The following is a 16,111-nucleotide window of genomic DNA, read 5'->3' as shown; positions in this document are numbered from 1 at the left end:
TTAAATTTAAAAAATATATATATATATTGCCAAACATGTCTCCAAAGTAGCAGCACCATTTCAGATTCCCGCAAAAAAAAATGAATAGGGTTTCTTTTGGAGTTGTGGCGCCTCCTCATACAGCTCTGTCCCTACACCCCGGCTGCTGACTGGGTGGCCGCAACTTGCCCTTGCCGCCATCTACACGGGCACACTTTCCTGGGTCTATCTCAAATAGCCGGATCTGCCAGGAGCTCCCGTCGCTTCTGCTCGGCTGCCTGCACACCTGCGGGTTTCGGCAGACAGCGATGGAGCGCCACCACCAGTTCCCCTAACGCTGCGATAGTGGTTCTGTTCCTGCTCTCAGCAACTCCTTTTCTCGCGGAAAAGGAAAAATATGGCCCCACCTTCCCGCAGGCTGCCGCAGAGGTAGGCTCTCCAGGAAGTGCGTGCGCGCTCGGGGCCGGCCGGGGTAGGGGCGCGGCCGCTCACCCCCCTCTTCTCTCCTCCTGGCTCCGTCCTCCCAGGGGCCACCCCGGCTTTCCCGGCCCGGGAGCATTCCGTGCTGTGACCGGCGGAGACCAAGGGCCGTCTGGCTTACGAATGGCCTTTGACGGGCCCCCGGAGGAACAAGCACTGCAAGTGCGGCGCGGCCCCGCGCCCCGGGCTCGTCCGGGACCGCCGCGCGCTCCGGGCGCCCTGGTCCCGCTTCTGACCAGGCTCGCCTCGCGCCGCCCCCGGCCCCGCTCCCCGCCCACCTCCGAGTCCAGTCCTGCCATCTGTCCGGTTCTCCCAGTTTGTCCTGCTGCCCCTGAGAGTCGGATCCGAGTCCGGAGACGAGGCCCACCGACCGGCCTGGAAACCAGCGGAGGGCGGGCCGGGGGCTGCGGCACCACGAGGGCGTCGGCTCGCTTTCCCCCTTGAAACCGTAAATAAAACTCTGCCCTCTAATCCCTCTCCCCAGAATTAGGACGTCGGGGTCGGGGTCGGGGCTGCGGGCGTGTCCGGCGCCGGGGCCCACACGGGGCCCTCAGCACGCCCGTCCTTCCCGGGGAACCGCAGCCCCAAGCGCACGGCCGCAGCGTCCAGGGCTGCGCGGGCCCGCGGACCACCGAGGGGCGGGTCCTTAGCTTCCTAGAGCGACCCGGAAGCGCCTGTGGGGGCGCTTCCTGTGCCCGGCTCCAGCTTCCGGCCGCCGCCTCGCCACCGCCGGCTGCTCTGGGGCTCGACCGCTCGCGCCAGGTGCGGGAGGCCGCGGAGTGAGGTGGGGTCTCCCGGTGCCCTGCGTTTCGGGGTACGCGCGCGCTGCGAGGATCCGGGCCGGGGCTGTGAGCCGGAAGTGGCCCCCTTCTCTGATACTTCCGGGCGCTCTGGGACCTCTGGAGACTTTACCGCCCGAGGCAGCGCGCGGACTGGGAGGGTCGGGACGCCGTGGGCGAGCGGACGGGGTGTGAGGGCACAGCCGCCCAGCGCGCACCCCGCGCCGGAAGTGCGCGGAAGCTCCCCGCGTCCAGGGGTTGGCCGCGTCGTCCGGCCTGAGACGAGGTAGCTCGGACGCTGTAGGGAGGCCGGGGCCGCCGCGCAAATCACCCGAGCCAGGTTCGCGCCCCGGCGGCCTCTAAGGCCTTGGTTCCTCTCAGACCGCCGGACCGTTAGGCGGGGAGCCGGGAGGCCGCCGGCGCGTCGAGTCTTTTCTTGGGAGCCTGGAGCTCAAGGGCGAAGAAAAGGCGCCTCTGATTGCGTTCACGAAGTCAAGGAAATCCCCAAAAGTTTGGCAGAGGATGGTGAGAGATGGCCAGGGCGAGGGGACCCCGCCTTCCCGAGTATGGACTGGGAAGAAGTCGGTGGAGCGCTCCCTGGCCTTCCTGGGCTGCCGTGGCGCTTCTCTGTGCCCCAGGCCTGCCTGCTCTAAGGCAGGGGTTCTTAACCTTTTTTGTTACACAGATCCCTTTGCCACTCAGGTGAAATGAGCACTGCTGTAGTTACTGCGTGCATTGATAAGTGAAGGGAATGCTAGATTTCAGTTAGAAGTCAGAAAATAAAGATAACGATTTTTTTTTCTCAATTCAAGCTCACAGACCCCCTGAAATCTTTGACCCCTGGTTAAGAACCCCTGCTCTGAGGGGTTTTGATCCTGATGAGCTGCTCATTAGGGGGCAGGAGCTGTGCTTTGCTAATCTCTGCTCCAGCACCAGGAGTGGTAGAAAGGGATGGGAGCACCCTCCTCCTTAGGAGCAGGTGTTTGGTGTCATGTCACCTGTGAGGTGCTGGTCATGATTTATCCCTCGCTCTCCCCAATTGTCTGCTCTCTGTCCATTCAGTGTGTGTGCTTCTCTGTCCACTTACGTTCTTGTCACTGCGGCACTGGGAATCTGTATTCCTCCCTTTGTTGCATCATCTTGCTACATCAGCTCTCCAAGTGTGTAGCACCACTCCTGGGCGGGCTGCGCTTTTTTTGCGCCGGGCGGCTCCTTGCACATGGCAGCACTGCGCCTGGGTCAGCTCATCCCACAGACCAGGAGGCACTGGGTTTGAACTCTGGCCGTTCCATATGGTAGGCGAACACTCTCTCAGTTGAGCCACATCTATTTCCCTCAGCGTTAGAGTTTATATATTCTCCGGTCCTCCTGCCCTGATGTGGCTGTGAATTATTCTTATTCTCACTGTGCTGTAAAGGAAAGACAGTGGACCTCCAGGTAGATCGGTTCCAGGTCCCAGTCCTTGACTTGGGCATGTTGTGTTTTGTGCCTCAGTTTCTTAATTTGGAGAGTAAGAATAATAACCTGGTCTTGCAGAGCTGTTGTGAGGATTGAAGTTGAGTAGTTAAGTGGTCCTGGCTTGGCCAGAGGCAGCAGTGATGGCAGCTGTGCCCGTGTTCCCTGGACCTTTCATATTCATTCTTTCATCTTATTTGGAAATTTCTGTGTGCTTTCTTGCTTCCTGGTCCCCTTCTCTTCCTTAACCACCTCCCCTGCCAACTCCTGCCCACCCTTTAAGTCTCAGCTCTTACTTCCTCTGGGAGGCCTCCCTCTTCAGGGATTCCAGTGGAACCCTCTGCTACCTGGTCCCAGGCCTCCCTCCCCAGCCCATCACACTTAGCCTTCATTGGTGCTTCACTCTGTCAGCTTCTTGAAGGCAGAGACCACACACCTATCATCATTAGCTGGGAGGTACAAGATGGCCTGAAAGGACAATGTAGTCACTGGACCTCTCCCTTCTCCCTCCAGGCAGCTGTATCTGGGACCACCCCTCAGGGCTGGCTGATAGAGGAGGAAGAAGCAGTGATGTCTGCTGTGGGGTCTGCAGCCCCATACCTGCATCATCCTGGCAATGGTCTCAGTGGGCGGGTGAGTTTTCTGGGGGCCCAGCTCCCCCCAGAGGTGGCAGCATTGGCCCGGCACGTGGGGGAGCTTGACAGGGGCACATTCAGAAAGTTGCTGAAGCTGGTGGTCAGCAGCCTGCAGGGGGAGGACTGTCGGGAGGCCGTGCAACACCTCGGGGCCCACGTGGATGTGCCGGAAGAGCATCTGGGCACCATGATGGCTGGCCTGCACACCCTGCTCCAGCAGGCCCTCCGGCTGTCCCCGGCCAGCCTGAAGCCAGACGCCTTCAGGGACCAGCTGCAGGAGCTCTGCATCCCCCAGGACCTGGCTGGGGACTTAGGCAGTGTGGTGTTTGGGAGCCAGCGACCCCGCCTTGACTCCGTGGCCAGGCAGCAGGGGGCCTGGCTGCCCCGTGTCACCGACTTCAGATGGCGAGTGGACGTGGCGATTTCCACCAGCGCCTTGACCCGCGCCTTGCAGCCGAGTGTCCTGATGCAGCTGAAGCTTACCGACGGGTCGGCACACCGCTTTGAAGTCCCCGTGGCCAAGTTCCAGGAGCTGAGGTACAGCGTGGCCCTGATCCTGAAGGAAATGACGGATCTGGAGAAGAGGTGTGACCGCAGACTCCAGGACTGAGCAGTAGGCAGTCCATCCGGTTGGCTGGGGTGGGCTCGTTTGGACAGACGTCCTGTTGGCACCAATGTGCGGCCTGCTTTGCAGACCTTCAGTGCAAGTGTTCAGATGTCATTATTATCTTTCTTTTAATTGAAAAAGACAGCTCTGCCTTTTTTCCTTTGGAGGTAAAGCATCTTTAACCCGTTCTCCTCAGGGGGTGAGTGGGGGTGAGGACACCCCTCCCAGCCATGGCCCACAAGCTGTTTGGCACCCCGCGGCTCCAGGCATTGTCTGCGAGGCTCTGAAGTCATTCAGTCTGGTTCACTTGGCATCCAAGTCTCTCCACTCATTTACTTTTGCTAATTCTGAATTTCGGCACAGACATTTTCACTCTTCTGTTTTAAACCCCAGCCCTTGTGGGGCTGACAGTCTGCTGGGGCAGCTGGGAGGGCAGACGACAAAAAAAAATTTAATAAAAAAGCCAACAGTAGAGCTCATAAGAGGATGGTAAGTGGAAAGCTTTGCAGGGTCTGGACAATGGGAGGGGCTTACCGGGGGAAGAAAACTTCCAGTTTAAATTGGGTTATTGGATGGGCTTCTGTGAGACCTGTGAGCAGAGACTCAAGGAGGCAAGGGGATTGACTCTGAGGGGGCATGGTGGGGGGCGGCACGTTGTCTGGCTGCAGACAAAGGAAGGAAAAGGTAGTGGAGGTAAGTGGGGACCGGGGGACACAGAGGCCAGGCCGTGAAGGCCATCGTAAGGACTTCACCTCAGCTCTGAGTAAAACCGGGAGCTCTGTGGAGGTTTCAAGCAGAGGAGAGCTTTGACTCAGCACTTGTTTTAAAATGATTGTGCTACCTGCAATGAGAGCAGGTTGTGAGGGCAGAAGACTGGAGGCTGGAAGGACAGTTAAGAGGCTTTTGCCTGGGTGAGGTGTTGGTAGCAGGGGAGAGGCGTGCTCCCCTGGGTACCCCTAGGATAGGTACACAGAGGCCACGGCCAGCTCTGCAGCGTCCTGCACAACACTGCTCCTAGTAGGAGCCTGGGTCTGCTCTGTCCTGTGCAGAGCTTGGTCCTGATGCTGTGAGGCTGTTTCCTCTGTGCCTCTACCACCTTCTCACCCACTCCTGTTTGCTCTCTTCGGGGACACTGCGCGTGGTTGGGCGGGCTCGGCACCTGGCCAGCTCCCCCGTTCCTCACGGGCTGCCTCTTGTGTTCTTCTTTCCCTCCTCCACTTGAGAACCTGGCCTGCCCTGAGGCGGAGGCTGGGTCACAGCCTCATTCAGATGTGCGTGTCCTGCTAGGCCCTGTGTGAGGCTGAGCCAGCAGCAGCCATGTTTGCATCACGCAGTGCCAGAAAAGGCGTGCTTGGCACCCAGCCTCGGAGTGGGGGCCAGAGGCAAGATAGGTATGGCCAAGGCAGGGAAGGGGATCTGTGTGGGCTGGGGTGAGTGGGGAGGCTGCCCAGGGAGGCTGTTGTGGACTGCAGGGGTCTGGGGGCAGAAGGCCTGCACTGCCCCAGCAGCTGCCCTGGAGGAGATGAGCTGACCCAGCGTCTCCAGAAAGGATGCACCCCTGTGACCGTCACTGCTCCCCGAATGCCAGTCTACACTGACCCACAGTGGAGCCTCCCCATGTAGTGCTATTCTTCACCATCAAACATGTTGATGGAATTTGCTGTTGTCATGATACATTTAGACAAAGGAAAAAAGTCAAAACACACCCAGAGATGTAAACTTTAAAGTGCTACAGCCCACAAATAGTCATGGCAGACGTGACTTGCCTCTCTGAATGTTCTGTGTGTCTGCATCGACATGTTTGTCTCTGTGTCTATGCATTAACCTGTCGCTGTCTGGCTTGTTTTTCTGGGTATAACAGTTAGTGTTTAACGGCTGTAGAGTAGGCCGTCAGGAGGGTATACCACACTTAGTATTTCCCTTATTAACAGCCTTCCAAGGGGGTTTTCATTTTGTTTTGGGCTATAAAAAGATCACACGGTGATGGCAGCATGTACAGCATTTTGCATAGTCAAAACTGTTCAGAACTGAGCTTGTAAACTGGAGTGTAAGTGTTTTAAAGCCTTTGCTCCTGTCGCCCCATTGTGACCCCAGAAGGGTGGCACTCTCATCCATGGGTAGAGGTTTTTTGAACACCCACAATGATTCAATCCCCAACAGCCTTCAGGGTGCTTCTGTCTCAAAGGGGAGACACACAGTCAAATAGCGACAGAAGACATGAAAAGTCACAGAGCTAAGTTGTTGGCATAAGACACGCAGGACTGAGAGGAGGGGGCTTTCCAAGTACTTTTGGGCCCCTTGGGGCTGGGCAGTGAGCACAAGGGAGTGGGTCATAGGGGGAGCCCACCAGGGCCACAGCCAGGCCTCGGGGTCACAGGATTTGGGTCTTGAGGGCAAAGGGGAGCTACAGTGGGATTTTCATCAGGGCGCATGATCAGATTTGAGAAGACCTCCCCTGCTCAGAGGCAGACTTGAAGGCCATCAGGGTAACCCATCTCACCTCCTTCCTCAAATATTAAATACTTTTTAGGCTTTGTGGATCATATGGTCTCTGTTGCAACTACCTGACTGCCATTGTAGCTCAAAAGCAGCCACAGACAATATGTAAACGAATGTGTGTGGCTGTGTTCCAAAATAACTTTGAGTGGTGAATTTGAATTAATTCTTTTTATTTTTCTTCAACCATTTAAAAGCCATTCTTAGCTCCAGGGCCATATGAAACCAGGTGGTGGGCAGGATATGGCCTGGGCCAAGGGTGTCAGTCCCTCTAACTGCGACCCCTCTCTCTGCCCACTCTTGCCAGGTTGAGGTGGGAGTCTCCCCTGTGGCCCACAGACTCCCTCGAGGTGCCGTGTGACTGCCTGTCCTCTGTGCTACCAGCCCAGGACTCCTCGGGAGCAGGGGCTGGCCTTGCGCCCCACAAGGCCTTTGCAAGGGACAGGCATTTGCATCTGGAATATCACCCTTTCAGATTTACTGGCCCTATTTAGTATTAATTTCCTGCAGAAACCCTTCGTGCCAGGGGATTTCCTCTCTTCCGTGGGTCTCTAACATTCCAGCCCAGCATGGACACTGCCCAAATGCCTGTCCGATTCCCTCAGCAAACATTTCCAGGGTTCTGACTGAGACCCACACGCACAGAATGTGGGGATGCCCTCACACTGTGCCACTGGGTTTTACTGTGAAGCTTTTAGGAAGCTGAAAATTAATTCAAACTCAGTGTCATAAATGAAAGAGTAATCTAATAATTGACAAAGAAACACTTCTGGTCCAAATTATGAGTTTATTTATTCGTTTCCAAAATGCTTTAAAATCTCTGAAACAGGGTTCAGTAAATAGAGCAGGATGAGTTTCCTCCGACATTGAGATATGTAGTGTAAAGGCAGAACAACCTCTTAAAAGAGTTTGCATTTCCAGTGGGCAGCCCTCAAAGAGCCTCAGGCCCTTTCCTCTCCCCCTTCACAAAAAGACAGCACTTGTCCCAGGGGCTGTGTGGATACATTTCAGGTGCTACTGAGATCGTAACACAAACCTCTGCAGTAGTTCAAATTTAAAATGCTTACTTGTGGGTATAGTTTATGGGTGAGAAAATAAGCTCAGAGAGAAACTTTCCAAGGACACATCCTAGAAGGTGACACCACCACCTCATCACCAGAAGCCTGATGGAACAGCCCTATCCTGCCTAGAGCTCACACCCTTCACTTACACCAAGCTGGCCCATAAAATCACGTCATTTTCACATGGACAGCAGGTAAGAGAGGATCCATCATCCTCGCCTTCTCCAGCTCATGTCCATTAGACCAGAATATAGGATTTTAAATTCTTGTCTCTTGAATTGACCACCTTATTCTCAGTTGTATTGGGACATTTATGTAAACAAGGTTCTAAGAAAAATTAATGAGGTTGGACAGGCTAGCATGGTGAAAAATGTAACACAAAAGCAGCTAGAGGCAGTACACAAGCAAATAGGTATGGCTGTATCCTAATAAAACTTTTATTTTTGCACACTGAAATTTGAATTTCTTATATTTTTCAAATGCCACAGAATACTTTTGTTTTTTCCCCAACTATGTAATATAAATGTAAAAGCCACTCTTACTTCTTAGGCTGTATAAAAGCAGGTGACTGAATTTAGCCCACAGGCTGTAGAACCCCTTACCTAAGGCCTTGTCAATCCAGCAAGAGAATCCAGGTGCTGAGTCAGAATTAGCTTGGAATCCTGTAGACCCCACTTTGGCCGGCCTGCTGTTGCTGTTAGAGGAGAGATATGTCATACCCAGGGCAGAATGCAGAATTTTCAAAATAGGCTCTATAAGCTGCCCTTTTTTTTTTTTTTTTTTTTGAAGATTTTATTTATTTATTTTAATTCCCCCCCCTCCCCTGGTTGTCTGTTCTTGGTGTCTGTTTGCTGCGTCTTGTTTCTTTGTCCGCTTCTGTTGTCATCAGCGGCACGGGAAGTGTGGGCGGCGCCATTCCTGGGCAGGCTGCTCTTTCTTTTCACACTGGGCGGCTTTCCTCACGGGCGCACTCCTTGCGCGTGGGGCTCCCCCACGCGGGGGACACCCTTGCGTGGCACGGCACTCCTTGCGCGCATCAGTGCTGCGCATGGCCAGCTCCACACGGGTCAAGGAGGCCCGGGGTTTGAACCACGGACCTCCCATATGGTAGACGGACGCCCTAACCACTGGGCCAAAGTCCGTTTCCCTAAGCTGCCCTTTTTGTCCTGATTATTATCCAATAAGTGGCTGAGAGATGATCCCTTTTGGGGGACAGCTGCATTCAGTGAACAAACTGCCTCACTAAGATTTCTTTTTGAAGTAATGAAATGATTCTAAAAATTTTTTGTGGTGATGAATGCACATTGTGGTTATACTAAAAGCCATTGATTAGACATGGACCAGGAAGAGGTTAGGGTGGGAGCCAAAAATCTTTGTAAGCTGATTTTTTTTTTTTGTCTTTATTTTTTTAATGTTACATTAAAAAAATATGAGGTCCCCATATACCCCCCACCCCCTCAACCCACTCCTCCCCCCATAACAACCACCTCCTCCATCATCATGACACATTCATTGCATTTGGTGAATACATCTCTGGGCACCGCTGCACCTCATGGTCAATGGTCCACACCACAGCCCACACTCTCCCACAGTCCACCCAGTGGGCCATGGGAGGACATACAATGTCTGGTAACTATCCCTGCAGCACCACCCAGGACAACTCCAAGTCCCCAAAACGCCCCCACATCTCATCTCTTCATGTAAGCTGATTTTTGAAGTAGCTCTTTCAATGCTTGACAGAAACAGATGCCTGCAGATGATAGGGAGTGTGGACTGTCCAAGCACCTTGCCTGTTGTCCCCTTGAGTTAAGGGGCAGCAGCTGGCAATGAATCTGACCTGCCGTTGGGTTTAGCAGTCCATCCACACACCATAAAGACAAAATCTAATTTGGACATGTCAGGTCCTGAACTGTACTGCTCTGCCATCAATAATAGCTCCCTAACTCCCCTACGGCACATGCAAATGCATGCAAGAACAAAGCCTTGTCAAATTCATAAGCTCCTGACACCTGAGGAGCCTTGAGTTTTGCCACATGGGGCAATTGAGGCAACAACTACTGTGAGTCTGCACATGGGGCTTAACCAAACCATGATGGCAACTGGAGCAACCTCTGCCCTCAGGATTACATTTATGTGTAGAGGAAATGGGCTACAAAGTGTCTTTCCAGTGGGGATGGTAGTGCTTTTTGGCCCCAATATGGCCCCTATAATTATTGACAATAATACCAAAGAGCAGCAAGTGTTGTGTGTTGTTATGGATAACAGACTGCCTTGGAACAGTCCTGGCTATCTGAAGCCGGATGTGTCTGGGCCCTGGGGGCAGGGCTGCAGGCAGTACCGCAGGCTGGCCTGTGGACAGCAGCCTTAATGAAATGTTCCATGAAGCAAATTGCGTGGATTTGGTCACAGCTTCAGTCAGATTAACCAGTGACTGGAGAGTGGCAGACCCACGTGAAAGTTTAAGACAGGCATTAGGCCAACTGCTAAGTTTTTGGAAGAGGTGACCTACCATGGACACAAGCTTCCCTGCATATTATTGCTGTGTGTACCAATGCAAGGCTCCAGCCCTTCCTTAGCTGGACCGTTTCTTAAGGTTGTGTTGGCAGCAAGCAACCTAGAGGGATAAAGTACCATCCCCCACCTCCTGAGCAAAGAGCAGGCTTGCTCACTGCTCAATATAAAATCAGTGAATTCTCGAAGCTCAGTGCTCACTGGTTGTGACCCAAACCCACCACGTGCATAGTAGGATGTGAACGGAATCAGTGTGACCGTGCTAACACCCTGACTACTGCAGCTGCTGGGGCAATCTGCCTTACATATCTTCAGTCAGTACCCAGGAAACAGCAACAGCCTATCTCACTAGGTTTGTAAACAGGGCCGAGTCTCTAGACACTTCACTTCAGTTGAGTTTTGAGGTAATTTGTTTTGCGGGGAGGGGGGGGCAGGGGGGTTACATGTCCTATAACCTCTCTTAATGGCATCTTCTCTAAAAGTGGGGAAATAAACTGATGGGTCATATGGATCAGAGGTCTGAAAGTTTGCAAATCAGGGTATGGCTGGAAATGCTGGTTTGGAATGTGGTGGTTTGAAGCCGTATGTACCCCAGAAAAACATGTTTTTATATCTCATCCATCCCTATGGATGTGAACCCATTGTAAATAGGACTTTTGATGATATTGGGGTACTTTATATGTGGAATGAAATTCAGAGAGAAAAAGCCACAGGAAGCAAGCTGAACATCAATGAAGTCTGGAAGAAAAAGAAGAGACCAGGAGATGCCACCATGTGCCAAACTAAGGACCAAGATTCACTGCCAGCCAGTCCCAGAATGCCAGTCTTGAGGAAGAAAGCATTGCCTTTATAACACCTTGATTCAGACTTTTCCCCAGCCTCAAACCATGAGTGAATAAATTGCCATTTTTTAACTCAAACCATTTCACAGTATTTACTTGAATAAATTTATTTACTGCAGGCTAGGAAACTAAAACAGGTCTTGGCATCAGGCTTTTGGTGTGGGAGTGGGAGGGAAAAGGGACTCTGATGCAATGGACTGCACATAGTCTTTCCAGTGTTTTTTCTTTGCCAGGCACACAGTAAGAGGTGTTTTTGTGCACTATCTAAAAACTCTTAGGGAAACGGATGTGGCTCAAGCAGTTGGGCTCCTATCTACCATATAGTAGTTCCAGGGTTCGATGCCCAGGGCCTCCTGGTGAGGGCAAGCTGGCCCATATGGCGAGCTAGCTCACAAGGGAATGCTGCCCTGCGCAGGAGTGCAGGCCAATGCGGAGAGCTGGTGCAGCAAGATGACACAAGAGACACAGGAGAGAAAATGAAAAGACACAGAGAACAGGGAGGTGAGGTGGTGCAAAAGAGTAATCGCCTCTCTCTTGTTGGAAACTGAGGCACAGTGGTCTCACAAGGAGAGACGTGCTGTTTCCATGGCTATGCTTGCACCCTAAGGAATGCGGTATTTAAGAGTTCTGGGCAAATAGGATTAAGCTGTTAAAGGCTGAAAGAAAAGATGAGCACATACCTTTTGTAGTAAATAGAACACTTAGACTTTATACCTTGAGATAAGATTTTTTGAGTTCCTTAGTAATGCTAATAGTTAACTGCTTGTTGCTGCTTGTTGTCAGGTAGACTGGGGTATTATAGAGAGCCCCTTACAGAAAATAAAGTTGCCTGAGGAGTCATTACTCACAGACCCAGATCCCAGCTCTCTCTCGTTCTTTTTCTTTCTCTTTCACTCTCCTTTTTCTCTTGCTTTCATTCTTGATACCCTTCGGGTCCAAATCTCCAACACTCTCCCACTCTAGAGGGTCCCATGATGGGTTCCTAATGAGAATACAAGCGGAGACAGAAGAAAGAGGAAAGGACTAAGGCCCTTTGGACCCTAGGTGTCTCTACCTCTGGGTTGCTCCAAAGTGGCGTGTATTTTAAAGGAGGGGGCCTGATGGGATTGTGGCAGTCCTGTCTCCTAACTCAGAAGCCACTGCTGCCTCCAGATGCTCTCAAGATGGCAACCTGTCTGGTTCTACCATCTGTAACAGGCTGAACTTGGAGGATACGAACTTCCCCATCCTTTGCCAGACAAGTCTTGGAGAAAATCCATATATCCAAATGACAAAAGTATGGGAAGAAAGGCAAAATCTGTGCCAGGCCATTTATTTTTTGCTGGTGTTCCAGGGTTCACCTGCATTTCAGAAAGACTCAAGTATGCCTAACTTTCAGCAAATTGAGGAATGTCTGTCAGACCTGCTTCTTTGACCTAGAATATGGCCTGCCCATCCAGGTTTGTGATGCAGGATTGTCTTTTAAGGGTGACATGCCAAAGTCATGTCAACAAAGAGTACTACACACAGAATTTGGATAGATTTCTAACTCTGATGGAACATGGCCAGTTGGCATGCTGGGGAAAACCACATCCACCACGGACATGCTGCTCAAACTAGCCTGGACCACACCCTACTATAAATGGAAACGGAATTGGCCCCACTTTTGCTCCTTCTGCTGAAAGAAGAGTGTAAGAAAGGAGGATCCCTACGGACATAAGAAGCCTACTGATCCAGATGACCCCTTGCTGATCAGAATATCAAAGAGCAATATTATGGAATCAATGACCCTGTGGCAGATAAGCTTCTAAAGTGGGCTTCAACAGTGCCTCGCCTGGACCCACCAGAGAACAAGACTATCACCATACTGTATGTCAGTGGTCTGGGAGATGCCAGCACTGAGACCAATCTAAGAAATCATTTCTGCCAGTTTGGAGAGATTTAAACAATACCCGTTATACAGAGACAACAGTGTGCTTTCATCCAGTTTGCCACAAGACAAGCTGTAGAACAGGCTGCTGAAAAATCCTTTAATAAGTTGTCAATGGCTGCAGACTCAACGTAAAATGGGGAAGATCCCATGCAGCCAGAGAAGTAAAAAGAGAATGGAACCAGACTCTGGAAATCAAGCTAGAGCCTCTTCCAGGACTGCCAGGCGTTCTCCCTCCTGCTGCTGCAGCAGAAGCCTCAGCCAACTACTTGACCCTACCCCCAAGTGGTCCTCCAGCCATGAGGAACATTGCATGAGGGTCCAGGACCAACCTACTATCATTCTCAGGACCCTCACAGGATGGAAGCTCATGCTGGGAAACAGCAGTCCCCAACCACATTAGCACCATGCTTGGGCTCTACAGAAGAAAAAGCACTTAATATTTCCAACAAATGAATCTTTGGATAAATATTTTTTCTTCTTTTTTAGGTTCCATGTAGCTGAATGTGCTCTGATGTGGGCAGAGAACTACTGCCATGCTTTCCTACATGTATTCAAAGGACTGATGGGCCTCAAATAAGCTGCCATTTACACATCTCGTTACTACTATAAAATTACCAATAAAATCTAATGTCTGCTCCCTTTTCCTGTTGGGGGACAAGTGACTGAGTTGGAATGTTCAACAGAGTTACCATCCCAATTATATGTTCATTTTGTATCTTTTATTTTGGAAATAAATATCTATTTTTATGTCCATTTGGATATTTTCCTTTTTATCATCTAAAAAAAAAATTACTAATTCTGATTATTATAGTGGCATAAGTGTGACTGAACTCTTTTGAACCCACACCCTTGGAAAGACAAATAGAAGCCAGCACCCACCACAGCCCAGATCTTTTAGTTTTACTTCTCTATGGTAACAAAAAGACAAAAATTACTCTTTAGTCCTATCAGTCAAAAGAAAACACAAATTTCATGGGCCTATATATATCATCAAAGAAGCCTGGTGTCTGGCATGAAATTATTTTAAAGAACTTCCTGTAGAACCTTAATGAACTGAAACAAAAAGCACTGGAGAGTGTCTGAATGGAACACTTGTAACTTACAGCCAGAACTTTGATCACCAGCATTTACCTTCCTGTGTCTTCAGCATCTCATTTAAATTCCTTGCTCACAGGCAGGGTGTTATCTGTTGGTCTTAGAATGTTTGTATATAACTGAATTATAGATGGTAAAGGAAAAAAGAAAAAGAAAAAAAGTGAAGATACGAGAAGGGAATTCTAGGCAGTTCTTTTCTGGACTACCTTTTATAAGAACTAATAAATTGCCTTGTTTAAACCAGTTTGAGTGATCACAAGAGAAAACATTTTGGGTAACTTCTTTTAACCTACTCAGTCTGGCAGAACTCCAATGGTTATTTGTCACACCCCTTTCTCATACACAGGGACCAGGAATTTTCTCTGGGATCTCAAAACTTTACAGATAGCATCCTGAAGTAATGGACAAAGGCTTTATTGAGTGTAATAAGGTCAAGCACACTGGCATATAAACAATTTTTATGAATCTGGATATTCTCTTTCTTTAGAGAGCAGTACTGAATCTTTCCCAACATTCTAAATTCTTATCAGTATAAATGATCCCATATAAAGTAATTGAGTTAAGGCTGTAGGTTTATTCACATTTATAGATGTAAATGAGCTAGCCCATGTGAATTTTCAGATGTTGAGTAAGCCTTGAACTTCGATTAAAAGCTTTCCCACATTCATTACATTTATAAGGTTTCTCTCCAGTGTGAATTCTCTGATGTATAATTAGGTGTGAGCGCCACCTGAATATTTTCTCACATTCATTACATTTATGCAGTTTCTTTACAGTATTAACCTTTTTACGACTCACAAAGGTCGAACCTTCCAGGGTATTCCCATATTCATAATACCATTGAGCTCTTGTGTGAATTCTCTGGTGTTCAATAAGATATGAACTCCGACTAAATGCTTTCCCACAATCATTACATTCATAGGGTTTCACTCCAGCATGAATGATCTGGTGTTGAAAAAGGGTTGAATTCTGACTGAAGGCTTTCCCACATTCATTACATTTGTAGGGTCTCTCTCCAGTGTGAATCCTTTGATGGATTGTAAGCTGTGTACTCATACTGAAGGCTTTCCCACATTCGAGGCACTCATAGGGTTTCTCTCCCTTATGGATTCTCTGATGGTAAATGAGGCTGGAGCTCTGGCTAAAGGCTTTTCCACAGTCATTACATGAATAAGGTTTCTCTCCAGTGTGAATTCTCTGATGCTGAATAAGGTGTGAGCCCTGAACAAAGCCTTTCCCACACTCATCACATTTAAATGGTTTTTCTCCAGTGTGAGTTCTTTGATGGCGAATAAGCCGTGAGCTACAACCAAAGGCTTTTGTACATTTGTTACATTTATAAGGTTTCTCTCCAGTGTGAATTAACTGATGTTGACTAAGGCGAGAGCTCCATCTAAAAGCTTTTCCACATTCGTCACATTTAAATGGTTTCTCTATAGCATGGATTCTTTGATGTGTAACAAGGTTTGGACTATCTGAATTTCTTGGGATTTGAGATTTCTCCCCAGTGTGCATTCTCTGATGTTGTGCTAGAGTTGAGCTTTGACTGAAAGTCTTCCCACATTCCTTACATGTGTAGGGCCTCTCTCCAGTATGAGTTCGCTGGTGTCTGATCAGCTGTGACTGCTGACTGAAGGCTTTCCCACATTCATGACAACCATAGGGCCTCTCTCCTGTATGGATTCTCTGATGATGGATGAGGCTTGAGCTCTGACCAAAGGCTTTTCCACATTCCTCACACCTGTAGGGTTTCTCTCCAGTATGAATTCTTTGATGTTGAATAAGTTTTGAGCTCAGGCGGAAAGCTTTGCCACACTCAATGCATTTAAATGGTTTCTCTCCAGTGTGGATTCTTCGATGCTGACTAAGCTGTGAGCACAACCTGAAGACTTTCCCACATTCCTCACACTCATAAGGCTTATCTCCATGGCAATTAGTTTGAAGTTTCCCCTGTAAGCAATGAGACAGTTTCTTTTGGCAGTCCTGACATTGGTTAGATTTCTTTTGTGTATTAATTTCCCAACGCAGAGCAATGTCTAAAGTGGATCTGAAATTTCTGCCACACATATCACAATTTGGGGATGTTTCTTCTGTAGTATCGCTCTGATTTTTACTAAATTTACAATCCAGGTTGCCATTAGTCCCCAATTCATTACTTTTCTGGGAGTTCTCCTTGATAAAGTTCTTCCTGTGAGTCACAGCCCCTTTATTTAAACAAGCTTTCTGGAAAAGAGAATTCTTCACTTTTGGCCCAGAACT

The 16,111-nt window shown here is 49.6% G+C and overlaps 2 protein-coding genes and 1 pseudogene across 8 annotated transcripts in view; 2 read left to right on the top strand and 1 right to left on the bottom strand.

Moving 5' to 3' along the window:
• Window positions 1–226: 226 nt before the first annotated feature.
• Window positions 227–13,508, top strand: COMMD5 (COMM domain containing 5). 7 transcript variants are annotated; one of them, XR_009180554.2, is made up of 3 exons: window positions 1,153–1,243; window positions 3,207–4,424; window positions 13,244–13,508. XR_009180554.2 is itself a non-coding variant. In XM_023587701.3 (2 exons), exon 2 carries the CDS (start codon window positions 3,264–3,266, stop codon window positions 3,936–3,938), a length of 675 nt encoding a protein of 224 aa, XP_023443469.2. In that variant the 5' UTR covers window positions 227–408; window positions 3,207–3,263; the 3' UTR covers window positions 3,939–4,075. The 7 variants fall into 7 exon arrangements, 5 of the variants coding, with proteins under 5 accessions (XP_023443469.2, XP_071064209.1, XP_023443464.2 ...); XR_188044.5 differs by lacking the exon at window positions 1,153–1,243 and adding an exon at window positions 1,539–1,763; XM_023587701.3 differs by lacking the exons at window positions 1,153–1,243; window positions 13,244–13,508 and adding an exon at window positions 227–408 and having other exon boundaries at window positions 3,207–4,075.
• LOC101413731 (pre-mRNA-splicing factor RBM22-like) lies at window positions 11,455–13,237 on the top strand (annotated as a pseudogene).
• A 742-nt stretch (window positions 13,509–14,250) lies between the features above and the next one.
• LOC139436178 (zinc finger protein 7-like) overlaps window positions 14,251–16,111 on the bottom strand; it is a 61,706-nt gene continuing 59,845 nt past the window's right edge. Inside the window, 3 exon segments of the mRNA XM_071207794.1 lie at window positions 14,251–14,622; window positions 14,698–15,306; window positions 15,376–15,779. Coding sequence (XP_071063895.1) covers window positions 14,453–14,622; window positions 14,698–15,306; window positions 15,376–15,779 — 1,183 coding nt within the window. The 3' untranslated portion in view covers window positions 14,251–14,452.

This window comes from Dasypus novemcinctus, chromosome 14, assembly GCF_030445035.2.
Source record: "Dasypus novemcinctus isolate mDasNov1 chromosome 14, mDasNov1.1.hap2, whole genome shotgun sequence".
Classification (NCBI taxonomy): Eukaryota; Metazoa; Chordata; class Mammalia; order Cingulata; family Dasypodidae; genus Dasypus; species Dasypus novemcinctus.
The sequence above is the reverse complement of the archived record's forward strand: the minus strand, read 5'-3'. Positions and strand labels throughout refer to the sequence as shown.